This window comes from Lathamus discolor, chromosome W (assembly GCF_037157495.1).
Source record: "Lathamus discolor isolate bLatDis1 chromosome W, bLatDis1.hap1, whole genome shotgun sequence".
Classification (NCBI taxonomy): Eukaryota; Metazoa; Chordata; class Aves; order Psittaciformes; family Psittacidae; genus Lathamus; species Lathamus discolor.
In genome coordinates, this window is record NC_088908.1 from 35,809,452 (window position 1) to 35,824,272 (window position 14,821).

Genomic DNA, 14,821 nt, shown 5'->3' on the forward strand with positions numbered 1-14,821 from the left:
ACTATCTTGAGCCCCTTTACCGCCTAGTACACTTTCCCATGAGACTTCCCTTAGCAGTTGACTGAAGAGGCCAAAGTTGGCCCTTCGGAAATCCAGAACTGTGGCTTTGCTAGGTATTCTATTCCTCCCACACAGGATCCTAAACTCCACCATCTCATGGTCACTGCAGCCAAGGCTGCCATTGACCGTCACCACTTCGACCAAACCCTCCTTGTTGGCGAGTACTAAATCTAGCAGCGCTGCTCCCCTAGTTGGTACGTCCACCATTTGCATTAAGAAATTATCATCAATGCACTCGAGGAACCTCCTAGACTGTGAATGACTGGCTGTGTGAGTCTTCCAGCAAATATCGGGGTAATTAAAGTCCCCCACGATGACTAAGGCATGTAGTCGCGAGGCTACTTCCAGTTGCCTGTAGAAAGCCTCATCAACTCCTTCGTCCTGATCAGGAGGTCTGTAATAGACCCCCACAACTGTATCACCCGTGCCAGTCAGCCCCTTGAAATATACACAACCCATGTCCCAAAGTCTAATGGAGAGTTGAGACTAACAGTAGACTATCGTGGCCTGAATGAAGTCACACCACCATTGAGTGCTGCTGTATTGGACATGCTAGAATGTCAATATGAACAGGAGTCAAAGGGAGCTAAGTGGCATGACATAATTGATATTCCCAATGCATTTTTCTCAATTCCTTTGGCAACAGAGTGCAGGCCACAGTTGGTTTTTACTGGGGGGGGCATCCAGTACACTTGAAACCAAATGCCCCAGGGGTGGAAACAAGCCTACTGTTTGCCATGGAGTGATCCAGACTGCACGGGAACAGGGACAAGCTCCAGAACACCTGCAATACATTGATGATGTTATTGTGTGGGGCAATACAGTGCGAGAACTTTTTGAGAAAGGGAGGGAAATAATCCAAACCTTGCTGAAAGCTGGTTTTGCCATAAAAGAGTTTAGGGTCAAGGTTCCTGCACAGGAGATTCAATTTTGGGGAATAAAATGGCAAGATGGACATAGCCAGATCCCCACAGATGTGATCAACAAGATAACAGCAATGTTTCCACCAACTAATAAGAAAGAAACACAAGCTTTCTTGGGTGTTGTGGAGTTCTGGAGAATGCACATCCCAAATTATAGTTTGAGTGTAAGCCCTCTCTATCATGTGACCCAGAAGAAAAAAAGATTTCAAATGGGGCCCTGAGCAACAACAAGCCTTTGAACAAATTAAATGTGAGATATTTCATGCAGATGTCTTCATAGAGAACATTCTCTAGCTACAGCTGAGAGAAACCTACCTCAGCTCTGGAGGAACAGGTGCAGGAATTGAAGAGAAGAACAAAGGTCAAGGATGATCATCATGTGAAAGCTGTGGCTCAAGTTTCTGGTAAGCAGTTTCACAGATGGAGTGGAAGAGCTTGTTTTACTCCAGCTCCTGTGATAAAGATGACTAATAAGAGAAAAATCTTCTGATCACTATTAGAGAGGCCCTACCTCCAGCCAGGTGGAACAGAGGGACAATTTGACTTAGTGGACTGTGTGGATCAGATGGCCTAGCACATTGGACCCACAGAACTATAAGGCTCTAGTAGATACTGGTGCACAGTGTACCCTGATGCCATCAAGCTGTCAAGGGGTGGAACCCATTTATATTTCTGGAGCGACAGGAGGATCCCAAGAGTTGACTGCACTGGAGGCTGAAATCAGCCTGACTGGGAGGAAGTGGCAAAAACACCCCATTGTGACTGGTCCAGAGGCTCCATGCATCCTTAGCATAGACTACCACAGGAGAGGGTACTTCAAAGACCCAAAATGGTGCCAATGGGCTGCTTGGAGGCACAGGAAATTGATCAGCTGTCCACCTTGCCTGGTCTCTCAGAGGATCCTTCTGTTGTGGGGTTGCTGAAGGTTGAAGAGCAACAAGTGCCAATCGCAACCACAACAGTGCACTGGCATCAATATCGCACAAACTGAGACTCCCTGATTCCCATCCATAAGCTGATCCATAGACTGGAGAGCCAAGGAGTGATCAGTAGGACCTGCTCACCCTTTATTGGCCCCATATGACTAGTGTGGAATTCTAACGGAGAGTGGAGACTAACAGTAGACTATTGAGGCCTGCATGAAAGTCACACCACCATTGAGCGCTACCATACCAGACATGCTAGAACTTTAGTATGAACTGGAATCAAAGACAGCTAAGTGGTATGCTACAGCTGACATTGCAAATGTGTTTTTCTCAATTCCTTTGGCAGCAGAGCGTAGGCCACAGTTCACTTTTACTTGGAGGGGTGTCCAGTGCACTTGGAACTGACTGCCCCAGGGGTGGAAACACAGCCCTACCACCTGCCATGGACTGATCCAGACTGCACTGGAACAGGGGCAAGCTCCAGAACACGTGCAATACATTGATATTATCGTGTGGTGTGGTACAGCAGAACAAGTTTTTGAGAATGGGAGGAAAATAACTCAAATCCTGCTGAAAGGTGGTTTTGCAATAAAAGCGAGTAAGGTCAAGGGACCTTCACAAGAGATTCTGTTATGTGGAATAAAATGGCAGGATGGGTGTCAGAGGATCGTCATAGATGTGATCAACAAGATAACAGCAAAGTCTCCACCATCTAACAAGAAAGAAATACAAGCTTTCTTGGGTGATGTGGGGTTCTGGAGAAGGCCCATCCCAAATCAGCTTGATTGTAAGCCCTATCTTGTGACCTGGAATAAGAAGGATTTCAAATGGGACCATGAGCAACAACAAGCCTTTAAACAAATTGAACATGAGATACTTCATGCAGTAGCCCTTGGACCAGTCCAGACCGGGCCAGATGTAAAAAATGTACTCTACACTGCAGCCAAGGAGAATTGTCCTCCCTGGAGCCTCTGCTGTGGTAGAAAGCTCCAGGGGAGACTTGAGATCAACCCCCTTGGCTTTTGGAGTTGGGGATACAAAGGATCTGAGGCCAGCTATACCCCAGCTGAAAAAGAGATACTGGAAGCCTATGGAGTTCAAGCTGCTTTAGAAGTGATTGGCACTGAAGCACAGCTCGTCCTGGCATCCCAGTTGCCCTTGCTGGGCTGGATGCTCAAAGGCAGGGTTTCTTATACATATCATGCAACCGATGCTATATGGAGTAAGTGGGCTGCACTAATTACACAATGAGCTCAAATAGGAAATCCCAGTCATCCAGGAGTTCTAGAAGTCATCATGGGCAGGCCAGAGAGCAAAGATTTTTGGAATGTCACCAGAGGAGGAGGTGATGCATGCTGAAGAAGCCCCACCATATAATAAACTGTCAGAAAGTGAAAAGCAATATGCCTTGTTTACTGATGGGTCCTGCCGTATTGTGGGAAAGCATTGGAGATGAAAGGCAGCTGTATGGAGTCCCTGACGACAAGTTGCAGAAACTGCTGAAGGAGAGGGTGAATTGAGTCAGTTTGTATATGTGACAGCTATCCAACTGACCTTTGATGTTGCTGAATGAGAAAAGAGGACAGTACTTTATCTCTACAGTGACTCATGGATAGTGGGAAATGCCCTGTGGGATTGGTTAAAACAGAGGAAACAGTGGCTAGCAATGCACTGTGGTAAGGTACTGTTGCCCAGGTACAGAACTGGGTTGTGAAGGTAAGCTGTGTAGATGCTCATGTACCCAAGTCAGGCCTCTGAGGAACATCATAACAATCAACAGGTGTATCAAGCTGCTAAGACTGAAGTGGCTCAGATGGAATTAGTTTGGCAGCATAAGGATGAATTATTTTTGGCCTGGTGGGCCCATGACGCTTCAGGACATCAGGGTAGAGATGCAAAATACAGATAGGCTTGTGATCGAGGGGTGGACTTAACAATGGACACTATTGCCCAGGTTATTCATGACTGTGAAACATGTGCTGCAATTAAGCAAGCCAAACGGTTAAAGCCTCTATGGTGTTGAGGATGATGGCTTGTCCTGGGTTTACCAGGATCCGTTTTGCTCCTTCTTAGTAACTGGTGCAAGCTCTGTGTTTTGACTTCCAGCCTGGGCAGAGAGCTGATAACACTGATTGTTTTTAATTGTCAAGGTCAAGGACTTTGTGAGTCTCATGCTCTGCTGGGGACACAGGGAGGCTGGGAGGAAGCAGAGACAGGACACCTGACCCAAATTAACCAAAGAGGTATTCCTTACCACAGCACGTCATGCCCAGGGAGGTAACTGGGAGTTACCCGGAAGGGCACACTCTCTCTTTGGGGGGGTTGAACTCGTTCGGCGGTGGTATCGTATTCTCTTGTTATTTTCTCTTATCAGTATTATCATTGGTGGTAGCAGTAGTGATTTGTGTTATACCTTAGTTACTGGGCTGTTCTTATCTCAAACCATGGGAGTTACATTCTCGGTTTTCCTCCCCATCCCTGTGGGAGCGGGGAGTGTCCGGGGGGGGGGGGGGGGGGTGTGAGTAGATGCACTGTGTGGATTGGTTTAAACTACAATATGGCTGAAGAAGAAATACGGGGAGGCCTGGAAGATTGACTGTATCACACTCCCACCAACCCGCCAAGCCAAGAGCCATGTGCTTACCATGGTGGAAGCAATCACCATATGGCTGGAGATATATGCTGTACCCCATGCCACTGCCTGGAATACTATCCTGGGCCTTGATAAACAGATTTTGTGGTGACAAGGCACCCCAGAGAGAATTGAGTCAGAAAATGGGACTCATTTCTGGAATAACCTTATAGACACTTGAGCCAGAGAGCATAACATTGAGTGGGTATATCACATCCCCTACCATGCACGAGCATCTGGTAACATTGAACGGTACAACGGGCTGTTGAAAACCACACTGAGAGCAATGGGTGGGGGAACTTTCAAACATTGGGATACATATTTATCAAAAGTCTCCTGGTTGGTCAACACCGGAGGATCTGCTAACAGGCCTGGCCCAGCCCGGTCAGAACTTTTACATATTGTAGAAGGGTATAAAGTTCCTGTGGCTCACATGAGGAATTTGCTGGGGAAGACAGTCTGGGTTATTCCTGCTTCAGGTAAAGGCAAACCCACTCATGGGATTGATTTTCATTAGGGACCTGGATATACTTGGAGTGTAATGCAGGAAGATGGGGAAGTCCGATGTATACTTCAAGGGGCTTTGATTTTAGGGGAAAACAGCCAATGAACTCAATTGTATGCTGTTGCCTGCTATGTAGCACTTTCATAGCCCACCATCTAGATGTCTTCAGGTCACGAGTGACTGACCCTGACTTCCCTCGGATCATCATCCCAGCAAAAAATGTGTTTTGACAAAACCAGATGAGCTCAGCAGTGACCAGATGAATTCTGTGGTGTCATCAGCAGGCAACAGTCCAACACTGGACTCTGTTTCTCTTGCTCTGAATGACTTGTTACAAGAGATGGAGCCCAACATTATGGATTGGATGAATTCAGCAGCTTTATAGGGATTGGTCCATGGACTAAGGAATGTCATATCTCTCTTGGTATGTGTGTGTATACACACACACATATACATGAGACAAAAGCAATGCTATATTGAAAAATGTGGGATCTGATCATGATGTAGATGGTGTGGTGTAACAGGTAGATGCTGGCCTAGGTTCAGCTCTTGCAGTCAGTTTTCTCTTTCTTAGTAGCTGATGTAGTGCTGTGTTTCTGATATTCAGCCTGGTAACAACAGTGATAACCAATGCTTTTAGTAATTGTTAAGTAATGTTTACTCTGACCGAGGACTTTGAGTCTCATGGTCTGCCAGGGAGGAGGGGAAGCTGGGAGGAAGCAGAGACAGGACACCTGACCCAAACTAGCCAAAGGGGTATTTCATACTATAGCTCGTTATGCCCAGTATATAAACTGGAGGGAGTTTTACTCAGAAGGCCCAGGTTGCTGCTCGAGTCTGGCTGGTTATCGATGTGCAGGTGGTGAGCGATTATATTGCCTTATGTTGTTATTTCTTTTATCATCATTATTATTATTTGTGGTCGTAGTAGTAGTCTTGTGTTATGCCTCCCTCATGAAGTTCAACCAAGCCAAGTGCAAGGTCCTACACCTGGGTCGCAGCAATCCCAGGCACAGGTAGAGGTTGGGTGAGAAGAGATTCAGAGCAGTACTGCAGAGAAGGAATTATGTGTGTTGGTTGATGAGAAACTTAACATCAGCTGGCAGTTTGCACTTGCATCCCAGAAAGCCAACCCCATCCTGGGCTTCATCAAAAGGAGCATGACCAGCAGGTCAGAAGAAGTGATCCTGCCCCTCTATTTTGCTCTTGTGAGATCTCACATATAGTGTACAGTTCTACTGTCCTCAACGTAAAAAAGACATGGAGCTGTTAGGGCAAGTCCAGAGGAGTTCCATGAGGATGAGAAGGGGTCTTTAGCACCTCTTGTTTGAAGACAGGCTGAGAAAGTTGGGGCTGTTCAGCCTGGAGAAGAGAAGGCTGCGTGGAGACCTCATAGCAGCCTTCCAGTATCTGAAGGGGGCCTGTAAGGATGCTGGGGAGGGACCCTTCATTAGGGACTGTAGTGATAGGTTAAGGGGTAATGAGTTAAAACTGAAGCAGGTGAAGTTTAGATTGAATATAAGGAGAAAGTTCTTTCCTGTTAGGGTGGTGAGGCACTGGAATAGGTTTCCCAGGGAGGTTGTGAATGCTCCATCCCTGGTGGCGTTCAAGGCCAGGTTGCACAGAGCCTTGGGTGACATGGTTTATTGCGAGATGTTTCTCCCCATGGCAGGGGGGTTGGAACTAGATGATCCTCATGTCCTTTCCAACCATAACTATTCTGTTTTTCTGTAGTTCTGTCTGTTTGCAGCATTTCGGAAGTACCATTTAAGTCTTTATGTTATACTGCTACTTAAAGGGATCTAGTTGGGTTATACAGTGCAGAAACATTGAGTAGCCATTGTTCTAAGCTGCTTTCTTAATTCTTTGCATGTGCAGTTCTGGTTCCTGGATCAGTGTCCTGGGTTCAGCAGTAGCAGTCATTTTTCTCCTTAGTAGCTGGTGCAGTGCTGTGCTTTAGACTTTCAGCCTGGGAACAAGGCTGATAACACTGGTTTTAGTTGTTGCTCAGTAATTGTTTACTCTGACCAAGGACTTTCTGAGTCTTATGCTCTACCAGGGAGGAGGGGAAGCCGGAAGGAAGCAGAGACAGGAAACCTGACCCAAACTAGCCAAAGAGGTATTCCATACCACAGTACGCCATGCCCAGTATATAAACTGGGGGCAATTACCTAGAAGGGCTAGGTCAGTGCTTGGGTCAGGCTGGGTATCATTTGGTGTGTGGTGAGCATTTGTATTTTCTTCCCTTGTTATTTCCCTTATTATTGGTGGTAGCAGTAGTGGTTTTGTCTTATACCTTAGTTACTGGACTGTTCTTATCTCAACCTGTGGGAGTTACATTCTTTCGATTCTCCTCCCCATCCCTCTGGGAGCGGGGGAGGTGGAGTGAGTGAGCAGCTCCGTGCTTCTGGATTACCGGCTGGCCTTAAACCAGGACAGTTCTTTGTGGTACCCAATATGGGGCATGAAGTGTTGAGATAACGACAAGTCTGACTAGAGTGTGTCTAATTGTATTTGTGATAAGCGTTCATTGTTTTGGATTAATAATCACTCATTACAGTGCTGATTTATTGGCTCTCAAAGTTCTTGCTCTTTATCTCAGAGTTTCAGCATCTCCTACCTTACTTACAGCCGGTATTTGCTCTTTTAGTGTTTATCAGCTAGGGGGCTTAGGTTAAGGTTCTTGTTTCACTGTACTTTATGGTAATGACTTGTAGTACAATAGAATCATTGATCATGAAACTGGTCTGGCTTGCGTCCCCAGTGTGCTCACCACCTCTATACTTTGGGAGGTATATAATGGAAATGTTTAGCAATTATACATCTTTTGTTTTCTCCTCAGGTTGTCAACCTATGAAGGAGGCATTCCCTTAGACCCCCAGCTCCCCCACTAGATTATTTAGAGCATCATTTGAGAATTCTGAAGGTTTTGAATGGCCTTTGGGTACCCTCGAGATCTGCCTGCTGGTTGTGATGGGGATCACTATGTTGGCACACATAGTGTGTTTTACCCACAACCGTTGCGTCTGATCTCCATTGTTAAGCAGAGTTGGGTTTGGGCCTTGTCTAGGGTTAGATGACATTACAGGAGGACCAAGAGATTTTCCCCGAGGCTGGACAGTCATGAGTGGCAGGGTGTGTGGGGTAGTATGTGCAAGTATCTAGGCCAGTGGGCCCCTCCAGTGCTTTGGAATTCACCACTGAACAAGTGCAAAATCCAGAAAAATTGCTAAAACACTTAAACAAGGTGTCTTGTCATTCTGGTCATATCAGAGGGGGACAACTCATGCAATGTGCTGGGGCTTGGTCTATGCTTACAGAGCTTTGTTCAACGCTATCCAGCATCTTCAAAGAGAAGAAAATGTCTCTGGATCTGTTGGCAACGCAACCAGTAATGCAGCTATCCCAACGACAAGTACAGCAACTACCCAAATCCCAGCGACAAGTACAGCAACTACCCAAATCCCAACGACATATACTGCAGACACCCCAACCGCACTGATAATCACTGCAGCTAAACCAGAGGAACAGTTTGTGCAAATATCAGTTGTCCCTGTATGCAAGGGGAAAAGCATGAAAGAGACAAGAAAGATGAAGAAGCAATATGAAGAAACAATGCACTTATTTCCTGGGACAGCATCTGATCAGGATTTATTATTACGTGAATCAGAGGAAGAAGAAGAAGAAGATGTGAGTTGTTGACTCCAGACTTCAACCGAGCTATGGAATATGCGAAAAGGTTTTACCTATCAACCAGGGTAGCACATCATAACCTGGATGCTCCAATACTGGGATAACGGGGCTTATGGTCATGAACTAGAAGGTTGGGAAGCTAAGCAGCTGGGATCACTTGCTAGGGAAGGGGAAATTGACAAAGAAACTGCAAAAGAGAAACAGTCATTCAGACTTTGCAGACGGCTCTTGGCAGTTGTGAAAGAAAGGTTTCTGTACAAGGACGTTCAGTTTTTGGGAATAAAATGGCAAGATAGATGTTGCCAGATCCCCACAGATGTGATCAACAAGATATCAGCAATGTCTCCACCAACTAATAAAAACACGAGCTCTTTTGGGTGTTGTGGGGTTCTGGAGAATGCACATCCCAAATTATGGTTTGTAAGCCCTCTCTATCATGTGACCCAGAAGAAGAAGGATTTCAAATGGGGCCCTGGGCAACAACAAGCCTTTGAACAAATTAAATGAGCGATAGTTCATGTAGTAGCCCTTGGACCAGTCTGGACCGGGACAGGTGTGAAAAATGTACTCTATATCGCAGCCAAGGAGAACGGTCCTTCCTGGAGCCTTAGGCAGAAAGCTCCAGAGGAGACTCGAGGTCGACCCCTTGGCTTTTGGAGTCAGGGATACAGAGGATCTGAGGCCAGCTGTACCCCAACTGAAAAAGAGGTAGTGATAGCCTCTGAAGGGATTTGACCTGCTTCAGAAGTGATTGGCACTGAAGCACAGCTCGTCCTGGCATCCCGGTTGCCCTTGCTGGGCTGGATGTTCAAAGGCAGGGTTTCTTATACACATCATGCAACTGATGCTACATGGATTAAGTGGGCTGCGCTAATTACACAATGAGCTTGAATAGGAAATCCCAGTCATCCAGGAGTTCTGGAAGTCATCATAGACTGGCCACAAGGCAAAGATTTTGGAATGTCACCAGAGGAGGAGGTGATGCATGCTGAAGAGGCCCCACCCTATTATAAACTGAAATTGCTGCAGTTTAGCTTGCTTAATGGTCAAGGCCTCTTTGGTATGGAGGATGATTGCAGAAGTACCAATATGGGGAGGCCTCCAGATTGATTTATATCACACTCCCACCAACCTGCCAAGGTAAGCATCATGTGCTCACCATGGTGGAAGCAACTACCGAATGGCTGGAAACATATGCTGTGCCCCACGCCACTGCCCGGAACACTGTCCTGGGCTTTGAGAAACAGAGTTTGTGTCGACACGGTACCCTAGAGAAAACCGAGTCAGACAGTGGGACTTATTTCTGGAACAACCTCATAGACACTTGGGCCAAAGAGCATGGCACTGAGTGGGTATATCACATCCCCTACCATGCACCAGCTTCTGGGAAAATTGAACCGTATAATGGGCTGTTAAATCTACACGGAGAGCAATGGGTTGTGGGACTTTCAAACATTGGAATACACATTTACCAAAAGCTACCTGGTTGGTCAACACCAGAGGATCTGCCAACAGGCCTGGCCCAGCCCAGTCAGATCTTTTACATATTGTAGAAGGGTATAAAGTTCCTGTGGTTCACATGAGGAATTTGCTGGGAAAGAGAGTCTGGGTTATTCCTGCTTCAGGTAAAGGCAAACCCACTCGTGGGATTGATTTTCATTAGGGACCTGGATATTCTTTGAGGGTAATGCAGGAAGATGGGGAAGTCCGATGTATACCTCAAAGGGATTTGATTTTAGGGGAAAAGAGCCAATGAACTCAATTGTATGCTGTTGCCTGCTATGTAGCACTTTCATAGCCCACCATCTAGATGTCTTCAGGTCACGAGTGACTGGCCCTGACTTCCCTCGGACCAAGAATGAACTTTGTGGAAACCAGACGAGTTCCGCGGTGTCATCAGCAGGCAACAGTCCAAGACTGCACACTGTCTCTCTTGCTCTGAAAGACCATCAGAAGAGATGGAGCCCGACATCTTGGACCAGTGAACTCGGCAGCTTTATAGGGACTGGTCGATGCACTAAGGAATCATCTCTGTCTCTCTTTGTGTGTGTGTGCATGCGTGTGTGTGTGTGTGAGACAAGAGTGATGGTATATTGAAAATGTGGGATCGGAGCATGACATGAATGGTATGGAAGAAGGGGTGAAGACTGTCCTGGGTTTTGCGGTAGCAATCATTTTTCTCCTTCTTAGTAGCTGGTGCAGTGCTGTGCTTTTGACTTTTAGCCTGGGAACAAGGCTGATAATACAGGTGCGTTTAGTTGTTGCTCAGTAATTTTTACTCTGACCAAGGACTTTGAGTCTCATGCTCTGCCAGGGAGGAGGGGAAGCTGGGAGGAAGCAGAGACAGGACACCTGACCCAAATTAGCCAAAGACTTATTCCCTACCACAGCATGTCATGCCTAGTATATAAACTGGGGGCAGTTACCCAGAATGGCTAGAACACTTGTCAGGTCAGGCTGGGTATCGGTTGGCAGGTGGTGAGCGGTTGTATTTTCTTCCCTTGTTATTTGCCTTATTATTATTGGTTGCAGTAGTAGTGAGTTTGTGTTATTCCTTAGTTACTGGACTGTTCTTATTTCGACCCATGTAAGTTACATTCTTTCAATTCTCCTCCTCATTCCTCAGGGACAGGGGGAAGAAGGGGGGGAGTGAGTGAGTGACGAGCTCTGTGGTTCTGGGTTGCATGCTGTGCTTAAACCATGACATTCAGTCCCAACACTGATCCCTGAGGGACTCCACTCATTACTGGTCTCCAGGTGGACATTGAGCCGTGTACCACAACTCTTTCCGTGAGGCCATCCAGCCAGTTCTTTATCCACAACGTGGTCCATCCATCAAATTATTGTCTACTATTTAGAGACAAGGATGTTATGCGGGACAGCATCGAATGCTTTGCACAAGTCCGGGTACATGATGTCAATTACTCTGCCCCTGTCCATCAATTCTGTAGTCCCATCATAGAAGACCACCAAATTGGCCAGGCAGGATTTCTCCTTAGTGAAGCCATGTTAGCTGTCACCAACCGCCTTATTGTTTTTTCATGTGTCCTAGCATGCTTTCCTGGAGAATGTGCTCCAAAATTTTGCCAGGCACAGAGGTGAGACTGACTGGTTTGTAGTTCCCTGGATCATCCATTTTTCCCTTTTTGAAAATAGGGGTTATATTTTCTTTTTTCAGTCATCGGGAGCTCAACCTGACTGCCATGGTTTTTCAAATATGATGGACAGTGGCTTAGCAACTTCATTCGCCAGTTCCTGCAGGACGCACAGATGGTTTTCGTCAGGTCCCATGGACTTGTGCGTGTTCAGGTTCTTAAGATGGTCTTGAACCAGATCCTGTCCTACAGTGGGCCTAAGGTCTTCATTCTCACAGTCCCTACATTTGTCTTCCAAGATTTGGGAGGTGTGGTTGGAGCATTTGCTAGTGAAGACTGAGGCAAAGAAGTCATTCAGAACCTCAGCCTTCTCCAAGTCCAGGGTAGCTTCCTCAGCAGCTCATCCATCCAAGGAGGTCTCCTGGCCCTCCTGCTGCACTTCCTTCTAGTTGGGATGCAGCACTCCTGAGCTTGCAGTAGGTGAGCCTTGAATATCAACTGACGGTCTTGGGTCCCTCTGCTGCCTAGGGCTATATCCCATGGAACCTTACTAAGCAGGTTCCTGAAGAGCCCAAAGGCTGCTTGTCTTGAAGTCCAAGGCAGTGCGCTTGCCGCCCAGTCTTCTCACTGTCCTGAAGATCTCAAACTCTACCATCTCATGATCACTACAGCCAAGGCTGCCCTGGAGTGTCATATTTCCAACCAGCCCTTCCCTGTTGGTGAGCACGAGGTCAAGCCTGGCACCTCTCCTTGTTGGCTCCTCTATTACTTGCAGAAGGAAGTTGCCTTCCACACAATCAAGGAACCTCCTGGATTGCTTGTGCAGGGCCGTACTGTCCTTCCAACAGATATCAGGATGGTTGAAGTCCCCCATGAGGACAAGGGCCTGTGAGTGTGAGGCTGTTCCTGTCTATAGAGTGCTTCATCCAGAGTCCTCTTGATCAGGAGGTCTGTAACAGATCCCCACAGTAATGTCCCCCATAGGTGTTCTCTCTCTGACTCTTATTCACAAACTTTCTGTTGACTGCACCTGTCCCCAGACAGAGTTCCATACTCTCCAGCCTATCCCTAACATATAAAGGGCAATTCCCCCTCCCCATCTGCTGGGCCTGTCTTTTCTGATGACCCTGTAACCTTCCATTCCAATGCTCCAGTCATAGGAGCTATCCCACCATGTTTCTGTAATACCATGTTACCATATTCCCATAGATGTGCATGTATCTCTAATTGCTTTTGTTTGCTCTCCATACTACAGGTGTTTGTATAGAGGCATCCAAGCTGAGCTCCAAATGAAGCCGGCTCATTGGCTGGAGTGGCTGAAATATCTCTACATTTCTCTGAGCATTTATTATAGGTGCTGGCAACTGACTGGGTGTGTTAGGATGTAATGATGTCCCCCTCCCCCAACATGTCTAGTTTAAGGCTGCCTTGACTAACCTGGCAATCCTCCTACCAAAGCAGCCCCTCCCCTTCGTTGTCAGATCAGCTCTACCAGCCATCAGTGGACCTGGCCTCTCAAATCGAGTCCTGTGTTCTAAATATTGAAATTCCTCGACTATGGTACCACTCTTCTAACCATTTATTAACCTGCCACGTCCACCTAGCCTTTTTAAGGTCCTCCCTTTTATACTGGAGAATTGATGAAAAGACTCTCTGAGCTCCAGAGCCCCTAACCACCTCTCCCAGGGCTCTGTAGTCCTTCTGAATGTTCTCTGGGCTGCTGCTATCTATATCATTAGCTCCCACGTGGGTAATATTCATTGAGACTCACTAAACCAGGCAGCCTGTCAGCAGCATCCCTGATCCGAGCCCCTGGTAGGCAACACACCACCCTTGGGAGTGGGTCAGGCAGACAGATGTGATGAATCCTGTGTTTAGTTCTGGGCCCCTCACTAAAAGAGAGACATTGAGGTGCTGGAGCGGGTCCAGAGAAGGGCAACAAAGCTGGTGAAGGGTCTGGAGCACAAGTCTGAGGAATGGCTGAGGGAAGTGGGGGTGTTGAGTCTGGAGAAGAGAAGGCCCAGGGAGTACCTTATCGTTCTCTACAGCTTGTCTTGGCAGTCCTGGGGTAATGGTTGGATTTGATCTTAAAGGTCTATTCCAACCTAATTGATTCTATGATTCGATGAAACTCACGTAGTCCTTGATTCACAGGAATTATGGAACAGACTTTGTTGGTGTTCATATTGCTATAATTTCCAGAAAGTTTTAACTTTGCAAAAAATCTGCTTTGTTGCTTCCCCTTATCACAAAACAGTCAAAATAATCAATGTGAGTGATAGTGTAAGTGATGTCTCAGTGAGAAATAGGTGTCTTTCTGCTTGATTTTTATTTTTCAACTGACATTTCTAAGATGAAATGTCTTGTTTATGTGTGAGCAGTTGATAATAACAGAGGATATGCTGCCTATTTGTGTTTGGTTTGGGTTTTTTTTGTGTTTTTTTGTGTGGGTTTTTTTTTGTTGGGGTTTTTTGGGGGGGTTGAACAAAATTTTATTTTTTATTTAAAGCTGTTGGTCTCTGAAGTATATTTGAAGCCTTTTTTTGTTGAATGTAGGATGTTTTTATTTTTTTCCTGCTTTCCCAATTTTGCAGTTCGCTCCTTTGGTACAGAAGATAGACCAACTGATAGACCTATACCACCTCGTGATGAAGTCTTTGAGTATATTATATTCCGTGGCAGTGACATTAAAGACCTGACTGTCTGTGAGCCACCAAAGCCCCAGTGTTCTTTGCCACAGGACCCTGCTATTGTTCAGGTAAGTAAAAGCATATTTTTAGATGTTTGTTGCTGTTATAACCTGATAGCTTTAAGTGCTCTCTAGCTGAGTGTTTAAAAAATAAAATGTTTGTTGCTGTAAAGTTCACAACCCAATGTAAAGAACTGTGGAAAGACTTTGTTCTTTTGAATCATGTCTTTTAACTGTGAAAATTAAGGTTGAAATCTAATTATAGCACAAAGCACTGGATACCAAAGCTGTCAGTTTT

The 14,821-nt window shown here is 46.1% G+C and overlaps 1 protein-coding gene across 5 annotated transcripts in view; it reads left to right on the forward strand.

Annotated features, from left to right (window-relative positions):
- Positions 1–14,821, forward strand: part of LOC136004257 (protein LSM14 homolog A-like) — a 37,753-nt gene that overhangs the window by 11,483 nt on the left and 11,449 nt on the right. For all 5 annotated transcript variants that reach the window (XM_065660606.1, XM_065660602.1, XM_065660603.1 and 2 more), the window contains exon 2: positions 14,429–14,592. In XM_065660606.1, the coding sequence (XP_065516678.1) occupies positions 14,429–14,592 (164 nt within the window). The remainder of the gene's footprint in view (positions 1–14,428; positions 14,593–14,821) is intronic.